This window comes from Protopterus annectens, chromosome 4.part0 (assembly GCF_019279795.1).
Source record: "Protopterus annectens isolate FY-2018-M chromosome 4.part0, PAN1.0, whole genome shotgun sequence".
NCBI classification, from domain to species: domain Eukaryota; kingdom Metazoa; phylum Chordata; order Ceratodontiformes; family Protopteridae; genus Protopterus; species Protopterus annectens.
In genome coordinates, this window is record NC_056733.1 from 610,777,302 (window position 1) to 610,787,366 (window position 10,065).

The 10,065-nt window shown below is 37.4% G+C and overlaps 1 protein-coding gene across 1 annotated transcript in view; it reads right to left on the reverse strand.

Moving 5' to 3' along the window:
- The window catches only part of ATP6V0A2 (ATPase H+ transporting V0 subunit a2), an 834,711-nt gene extending 828,668 nt beyond the window's left edge, over positions 1-6,043 (reverse strand). Inside the window, exon 1 of the mRNA XM_044068544.1 lies at positions 5,333-6,043. Within this exon, the coding sequence (XP_043924479.1) occupies positions 5,333-5,449 (117 nt within the window). The 5' untranslated portion in view covers positions 5,450-6,043. The remainder of the gene's footprint in view (positions 1-5,332) is intronic.
- Between the last annotated feature and the right edge of the window lie 4,022 nt (positions 6,044-10,065).

A 10,065-nucleotide genomic window follows, 5' to 3' on the forward strand; every position in this document is an offset into this window, starting at 1 on the left:
AACCTGAACTAAAAAAAGCTGCATGCTGGAACACTTCTCCACTAAGAACCTCCACACAAGAGTGGTTAGGAGAAAAGTCAGTACCAACACAAGACTATTCACAGTATCCTTAAAATGTCAAGGACAACTGACTCTAGACTTAACACCTGGAAAATAGCCAAGAAATTTTATTTCATTTTCCTGGAATACTTCTTGGAGCTGAAGAACTTAGTAAAACCAAAGGCTTTGCCCAGATCTCTGAATCCTTATAACGGAAGACAAAGGAAGGGGTGAATTGAGTCACAGCAGTAATGACCTGACCATTCTTTTTCAGTGGACTTTAATGACTCATGAGTTTCTTTGATCAGAATCTATACAGGCTGCTTTGACATCTTCTATGAATGAGAAAAGGCAGAAAAAAAAAAAAAAAAAAAGACCACCAGCACATGGATACAATGGACACTGCGGCACTGGTCAATCCACATAATACATTATATGCCACACAACACACTCTGCAAATATCAGAAACTATGAAAGCCTAGGCCTTAAGTCCCTCCCCAAGGTTAATGTCAGGCATTGTTATAACCCATCCAAATCAGCCCAACCAATACTGCGGCATTTTAGTCCGTTGGTTTAACCAGACAGACAACGTGAGAGACCCAACACTTGCTTTACCAGTCTATCCATACTCATAACACTGTCTTGGAATAAATAACTGGAGGTTGAAGAGTGAAATGTTCCTAACAGCTGTGGCTAAGGCAATCCTGTATGGATTGGGACCTTTTGTCAACAGCACACATTCTTATGGCCGACTCTCTTGGAAACTGCCATCCATTTGCTCTCTTACATGATTCATCACATCTTAAAATATGCCTACTAACATGAGTCCACTGAGGACTGCTCTGCTACCTCCTTTATGGGGATTAAGAAGCACTAGTGGATCACCACTATTCTCCTATATCAGTTTTAAAACTTTACCAAATGAATCATATTGTGACAATAGACATGAATGAGTCCCTTCATCATAATCAAACTCTCACAGAATACAAATGTAATTGTTGGTCTTCTGCAGATGTACTTTAGTTTTACTTTCCTTCTTTCAATTTTTAAACAACTTTACCGAATTATCACTTGTGATATTGGGCAACTTTTATATAAAAGTAATCAAACCATGTCAACAAGATCACATTTACAAACGTTAAGATATACAACGATATATGTTACGTATAACCTCAGCAACATTACATAAATAACTCAATTCCTGCCTTCTCTTAAACCTTATTTCTTCTCCAAAATATTTTTCCCACAATTTCCATTTTTTTCTTATGTAATTTATTCCTATCCTTTTCTAAAGATCCCACTTCTTGTTCTTTTTATCTGTGCTATAATATTTACTACTTCAGAGTAGAGTTGGCTTACATTCTGATTTCTATTTTCTAGTAACTGCTTTTTTGGCAGCCACCAGAATTAAACTTAACAAGGCCTTACTGTGCCTATGCAATTTAGATCCTGTATCCCAGCTCAAAAAATAATTTCCTTAGTTACACTCATTTGCTCACCCAGCACTCCTGACAGAGTACTCTGTAGGGAATTTTTAAAGTCTGCTAACTCATTACACTCTCCAGTACATATGCTCCCAGATACTCCCCCATCACACCTATAACATTTGCCATCTACAAAGGAAAAATTCTTTAGATACTTTTATACCCAAAGCAGACTCCATGCAAGCAATTCCTTGCAAAAATCCTAAGTCTTCTAGGCCTCGCTGCATATTTGGGAGCCATACATATTCAATTCAAACAGAAACAATGGGAGAACATATCTAACCTCTCTTCACAATCTTTTGATTGATTCCTATAGTTGTCATGCAGTATTTTACAGGTCTTCTCCTGTTAATCATTTATTCACATTTGATAACTGGACAATCTGGTTGGACATTTGTCCCTTACCAGCAAAGGTCCCAGAAAGATAAGCTCCATGACTTGGTATGCTGATCATCAGGTGCAGGAGGGAAGTATTGTACTGTTTAAAATGAAGTCTTAAACCTCAAAGGAGAAGGAGGGGAGGTTTGCTGGTGCAGTGAGGAACACCAGCCTTCCAACAACTGAGTTGCATGTTGTGGTCTGAATAGCTAGCAAATACTGAGACAACTCCATCTCTTTCTAGTACTGACTGGTAGGAGAAGGGCACTCCTTATTTTAGAGTATAAAGCTGTGGAAATACCACAGATATGGAAACTAAAACCTGTGAATAAAGCATCTACCCAACAAACATCAAGAGAGCAGACATCAGGGGGAAAAAAGGCAAACAAATGTAAATAGAAAAGAAATCAGCAGAAATGGGAGATGCACCAAAGTGTATGGGGAAACAATGCCTCTGCCATATCAGATGCCAGTCTTGCTACAGTTTAAAGCCAAGTAAAAAGTCAGAGCCTTCAGTTTATTCCAGTTAATCTCTGGTGGTACAAGATTAACTTGGACCCAAGAAGTACAATACAGGAACTGGAAAAAGTTGCAAAGGATGAAAATGTATTAGACTTGCAGAGGCTCAACTCTTGTAGAAGTTGTTTCAGGAGCCTGAACGTTAAGGCCCCATAACTATTGGGATCATGTTTCCCTTGGACTCTACCTTCTCATCTACCACATGTTCCAAATAGACAGCCAAAAGACCCATGATACCAATTACCTTCTGTGCATTTCTCACATTCTTTAAGAAACTTTGGAGGATTGCGAAACTTGAAGTTAAACTTGGTGGGTGCCCTGTTAGAAATACTGGAGCTTCTCCAACATGAGGTTCTGGAGGGCTCGGCAGAGCCCTCTAGTAGCAACATTAAACCTAAACAATCACAACAGATATCCTGACACTGCCACAGATGCACTTGTCAGAAGAAGCCATGACTGCGGTAAGTCACAAGGACCACACAAAACATTAATATAAACACAATGGTTATGTACTGTTAAAAAACAAAAAGACTGAATAATTAGAAAGTAATACTAAGCAGTCTAAAGCCATTTGATGTGTAACCAAACTCACAGGGAAAGAACTACATTGTCCTACATGGAAACTGCATTTTGACACAAAATGATGATATATTAAAACAAAAATCAAAGAAAAAAATAAATAAATAAATGAACGAGCATCAGTCATAAGATCTAAGGGACAGTTTGCAGCCACATAAATACCACAACGTTAGGCAAATGATGTCTTCATTACAATGTTTTCTTAAACATTTAGCAGTTATTTTTTTAGCAATTTAATCTTCGTTATAACTACTGGATGTGATGTGGCTACTTTTAACTATGCCCAATAAAATATTAAGCATCCCTGACATCCTTACAAATTCACAAAAACTTGCCTTTTTTTTTTAAATTGTTTTCAACATGATTGGGCAAGGACTACTATTTACCTAGCATAACGTGTACCAAACCTCTTAAAAATCTGCAAGAATTGGGTAGGTATTTCCTAATATTTTAAAGCAATATATCTTTACAAAATGAACCACCAGATGTAAAAATATACCATCTTCCCAATGCGCCATGTAAGCAGTGGCAAAACCCAGGGTCAGTGCTAACCTTACTATGGTGCTCATTTACTGAAAATAAATTCTGGAGAAAGAAATCCACAAAGTCAGTACACAAGAATTTACAAATCTTGCAGTTACATTAAATGTGTATTTAATGGTCACTTCACTGCCTCTACTCCAATAGCCCTCAGAATGACTGAGTAGGTGACACTATATTAAATGTGTATTAAAGAAAAACATTTTGACACATTTAAGCATCAGTTTAATGTATCAAGTTTTACAGTTTGGTTTCAGAGTACCAACTATCTACACCTGTGGAATAAGTGAGTTAGATTTAATGTATCAACAAAACACCAGTCATATGATCTATGGGATAGTTAGCAACCATAAATACCAAAGTTAGGCAAATGGGATTTCAATTCACATGGCTCATCCAAAGAGCAACTCAACAGTGCATTGGAGGTACAGAACCCACGGCCTTTTGGCTGCACAGATTTAAGAGAAAGTGTATGTGTAACCTACAAAGCATACACTGTTGTAAATAAAAATAAACCCTTTAAGTCAAGCCAATCATACCCCCACCCACCCAAGATAGAGACAGAGAAAAAAATACTGCAGTCGTGTTAGCTCCTTGAAAGTAAATGTACTAGTTGGCTTCTAGGCAAACACACACCAATTACCTAATTAGGCTTCACAGAAACTAAAGTGTACTTTTTAAATAAGAAACTAAACATCAAAATTATTAATCATTACATTAGAAAAGCTACAAGTCTGGCAGCTCAAACCACATTTGTCATCACAAGTTTGTTATTAATCCTGAAATAAACTTGGTGCTTAGAAGCTCTGATACGAGTGACCATATACATCTCACAAGTGACCATATGCATCTCACAATTTTGTAAGCATTTCAAGTTATACAGCTTACACATGTAACAGCCTTCTAATACAGACCTTATTTATAACTCCAGGTGCTCCAACATGAATACATTTTCACAAATGCCACACCCACCCACTTACACATGACCACACAACCCCAACTTGTGCAACCCAAAAGTCCAGATTTTAGTAACCAAACTGATTTCAAGGAGAATTATAAGTCTAGGTAGACAAGATCTTCCTTAGATCCAAGGAATAAATACTAGTTGTGAAAATTACATTTGATTGTCTTATTTCTCAAGCAGAGGTATCTTGTTTACCTAGAGATAAACCTCGGCTTGAGGTCAGTTTGGTTACTTATCCTAATCCGGATTTTTCCCTTTGTCCTGGACTCCAGACCACTGGAGAACACACAAAAGTCTACTCACCTGGTGGATCTCTTGAGACTTTTGCCCACATACTGCAAGTCAGTGACAGACAAGCCCAACTGACTAAATGGAAATTTCAAGGTAGCCTCTCTCCATTCTACAAGAATCAACATACTCTGAACTTTAACAAAGTTTTAAAATCCACTTATTTTTAACAATGATGGTTTTTGGTGCATAAACATGAGATAAACTTTTTATAGCTGGGATATTATTCAGAAACAATTGTGTGTTATGCATTTGCAGAAAACATGTCTACAAAATGTGTTTGAGCAGGATAGTGCCAATGTACTTTTCATTATTTTGTCACAATTTTTAAGCAAAAAAACAATTCTGTGGCAGAATCATGAGACACCTGTGACAACGGGATGTAATGCTAACAAATTTTAAATACAAGCATAGAACCAACAGTCAGTGCACAAGAGTCACGTTCAAGGGGTTTCACCCCTGGTACTACACATGCCCCACCATGGCAGTACAAGTGTGTACCATATATAAACTACCAAATGACATTGCTGATGTTACTTACATCTCGGAACTCTACGATGCCCATCTCCCCCATTTCACTGACGCACTCATAAGCAGCACCCGACTGCAGGAACAGCTGCGCCAGGCACATCTCCTCACTACGGAAAAAGGTACCCATGTTGGAGGCCCTACCCGAAATCGGAACCCGAGCAGTTTATAAAAGCAACAAAAAGACTGCAGCAGTCTTCGAGTTTCATAGAAACATGACAGTCAGCACACCACTGTATATATGCAATCCTACGGCAAAGTCTTCGCACACGCATTGAAGATACCCATTCGCATGAACTTAAAGCTGGACCCCCTGGCAGTCCACCAAAAAAGTTGATTCAAAGGAACAAACGAATGTTGCGCATCAGGAACTTCAACTGTTTATAAAGAACAGAAGTGCGAAACATCTCTGTAAGAACGTAACTGCTTAATGTTCATTTGGTTAACGCTCATCAATAAAAGTAGAAAAAAATCACACTGTACAACGACACTTAAAACATCCTTCTGGCAGGAAATTAATACCGTAGACCTGTTATCCACGTTTTGTAATAATCTTCCGCAATTATTAAGTATAAAGAAGTACAGTTAATTCTTTCTATATACCCTTATCCACATAATTCCCAGTCAACTAATTCAGATACCATGGGTAAAAATTACACCCGGAAGACCTTCTCCACAGCCGATGATGTGGATCAAGCCTCTTTAGAGCAAACAGCTCCGCCTACCCTTCTAATAAGGAATTCCCAGCCGCTGAGTTTGACAAGCATTGCTCTCGCGTGAACTTTCGAGATGGAAGTATTGCGTGCTGTGTTACGCAGACTAATCACGTATTTGCAATGCTTAGTATGTGGTATGCAGTGTTTTGTTTACTCGTTCTCGTGGTTTTTGTCTTTTCTTTATAAAAAGTAAGGTTTTCTGCGAAAACATTGACAGACGTTTGAGTTTCGGAGTTTACTTCCTTCTGAAAGGCATAAACTGATATTTTAATAACTTCTTAAGTTTCTAAATTCGTATTTAAAGTCTTTAGTCCTAGATTCTGGGGCTTTGTCCAGATTTCTTGCAGGTTGAGAGGTATGGTACGAACTTGGAGATGAGGTTTAGGAAGTTTTTTTTTAATTAGAATGGTGGAAATGCCACATATCGCGTCTCTTAATCTCTTAGCACAGAAAATCTGGATAAGCCTAATGGGGGGGAGACAAAGCCCCCCAAAATAGGGACACATTTTAAGTATTCCTCGTATAAATTTGGAAAATGTTAGAATAAAAGGCCGTGTATTACCATGCGTTTTTCAGAAGGATCTGAAGTCTGAAACTCAAGTGCCTGTCATTATTTAGTGAATTCAATCCTTACTGATTTACCGGAAAACACCAGAAAATCACACATTTTGTTAGGAACACACCAAAAAAATATGAGGCGAAAACCTAGACAGTTGAGAGGCATGCACATTCTATACGCTTATAGCTCTGGACTATATCCCATTTTGAGGAATGATTATCATTGTAGGTTTTGTATGTTCTACGTTGATTTCTTGTGTCACACATTCGTTGTTCTATTTTAAGCAAACATCCATTGTAAATAGTTGGAAACAATTCTCAAATTAGGGGCATTTTTTTAAATATTAGCACTACTAACTTTGTAATGGAGGAGCTGAATTGGCGTGCGTTTTCAGAGATAAAAGAAGCATGTGTTGTTGATTGCAGACCCATCATTTATTTTGCAAACAATCACTTAATTCCAAAAGCAGTAGAGCAAAATGTTGGCCAAAAGCGGAGACGCTTGAGAAGTATCATATCGAATGATAATACATCATCATAGCTTTTTATAAGTCTGAATTAAGTGACAATTTTAAACCAGTGGATGTGAGCTTCCTAGGTAAAGTAACAAGTATACCATGAATTGCCAGTTTGTTCCAGTTTATTTATTTTATTATTTCTATTATCTGACCATGATAGTCCAATTGAGTTGAAATAGCCCCTTTAAAATGAAGTCCTGAGGGAAGCACCAAGTTCAGAAAATAGAGCTAAAATATAATTACACAAAGAGTATTGAAGTGATAGCTATAACGTGGTACATTTTTTTTTCTGAGATTAAAATCGTGTAATATTTGCAGGATTACTGTTAAGGCAATCTGTGTATAGTATTACCGGAAGACAGAAAGATAATTGAAAAGTAAAGAAGTAGGGTGTGGTGGTAGAGAAGTAATTAGATAATAGAGATAAAAAGAAGAGAATGGGAACAATTAAGTGTATTTAAAAGTATGAGTAAAATGGAAATAAAACAAAGTATGCAAACTGTAACAGAATAAGAGGTAAAACCTCAGCAAGTACAAAACATCACTGTTGGGAACAGAAAATGAATAGAACTGAAAAAAAAAATCCGGTCTGGCTGAAAATTAGTAAGCAAGCAGTAAATAGAAAACTTCAGAAAGACAGTAGTTCTATATCAGTATAATCATGTATGTGTGCAGGTACATTTGGTGGTAAATACATATAAATATATTTACAAAACTATCTATCTCCTCCCCACCACCCCGTAGGCCTCAACCAGAGAGTAACTTGCTTTATAAGAACTCTGGAATGCTTATTATGATGAATGATTTGACAAAAAAAAAAAAAAACGAAAAACTACCAGATCTAGGCTAAGTGCTTTTATGTTCTTACTAAGTCTGCTATAAAAGCTGTGCACTTCCCTAGTCGTTTTTTTAGAAATCTAGTTAAGAACTGATACTATGATGAGAATGGAGAAAGAACCTAAGCCATTCGTAGGCCTCAGATTGCTGTAGAACCTTGAAGACTGTTAACTTTTGGCCAGTGTGCTTTGAATTTCTTCAGCTTCATCAGTGTACAATCACCCACATTGTTGCATAACTAGAGCTCATTTGCAATGAATTACTACACGAGGAGTTGCTACGACACTGATTTCAACACATTTCTACTGGATTTGATAAAAAAAGTGCAATAGGATATTGAATAAGTAGTTTTTTGTTCTTACCAAGTTTACAATAATAGCTAGCTCTGCACTTTTTTGGGTGATTTTCATTAATATGGCTATGAATTACTACAGGTATTGGTTTGTACTCCGATTAGAGGGGAGAAAGAACCTGGTCATTTCTAGGCCTCTGTTTGTTAAAGGACCTTGAAGAGTGTAGTTTGCTATTGGTCACTGTGCTCATTTGAAATGATTCAGTTTTGTCAGTATTATAAATTGCCTGCATTTGCACAGCACTGCTTGTTGTGCATTGGCATTGTAACATTAACTGTATTCAGTGTTTTTTTTTTTTTTTTACCAAAATGATGGAAATGCCACAAAATATTACATGCATGCATGCCTCAGAGCTGTACCTCATCTTGATATGTAACCTGGTACCTAGAAGTGAAGACAACTAGTCATGTTTGCACAGAGTCGCACTGTACACGTTGTCATCCAAATAGCCTCTATCAGCATATTGATGCTCAATAGTGTCAGAAGCAGCTCATAGTTGCTCTATATTACCCAAAATATTCAATATCTGATTTACATAATTTATACAGTTGCTTAAACACACTGCACTGCTCATTGACATAGTGCCAGCTTAAGTTAAGTTTCATTTATTCCAAATAGTCAGGTAGTGCATGTCTAACAAAAAAACTTAAATTCCATCTTTTACTTCATTAAGTGAGTCAACATAATATTTAATTAAATTCTCCAAATGTCTGAACTAAAATGGAATGCCATCCTACTTGTCCTCCTTCTCTTACTACTCTCGTAGCACGTGACATCCATAGGCAGTCCAGCAACTTCCTGATGCTCACAGATTTGTGAACCTTTACTTAGTAGAAGACAGTCTGTTTGTGAGAGATGCAAGTATTTGACTAACATGGAAGCCTCATTCTCACACATACAACCCCCCCCCCCCCCCACAGACTGAGCAATACACACTTCCGCAACACTGTACACCAACTCACACTTAACTGCCTTACACTGAGGCTATAAAAATTCCTTGCCAAAGCCTCCTGGACTCATGAAGACTAGGTCTTAGTAGACTCACACCACATCACTTTCTGGCACACAAAAAAAAGATACCACAGGTAAAATCACCTCAAATCCACTGCACCAGACCACTCCAATTAAAAAATATTTTATTAATTTGGTAACTCTATAGTTAGACACTCTGATTCTCCTTCCACTAGACTGTAAAAAGAAAGGGTAATGGTGAGTTGTCTTTCAGGTGCTAGGATTTCTGATACCTCAAGTATGCTTAAGATCATTTCTCCTAACAAATATGACTACAACATGGTGGTTGTCCATGTGGGGATGAACGATTTGGCAAGCAAAATCCTTAAGGGATATATAGAGAAACATGTCAGAACTCTCCATGTATGCCACACATGGCAGGAAGACTCTGGTCCTGAACAGAATCCTTTTTTCTCTAACAATGATGCCAAGGTGCAAAAATAATTTGCTTCAACAATTTGTTAGATAGTTGGTGTCATTCCAGGGTGAACCAGTATGTATCGGCATGGGACAAGATGCTTGACAATCCAACTTGATTTGCTAAGACTTTTTGGGTGTATCTTACGTTTGAGGTATATATGTGTTCCAGTTTATTGATAGGTGGCAAAAGTCTCCCAAAATAATGGGGTAAGGATGTCTAGAACTTCTCATTCTAAGGTTTCTGCATAGTGGCTAAAGCATTTGCCATCCACATGGTGCATTTTTTTTAAGCAGAGCCCATTTAATGGACATCACAACATAACTAACATAACC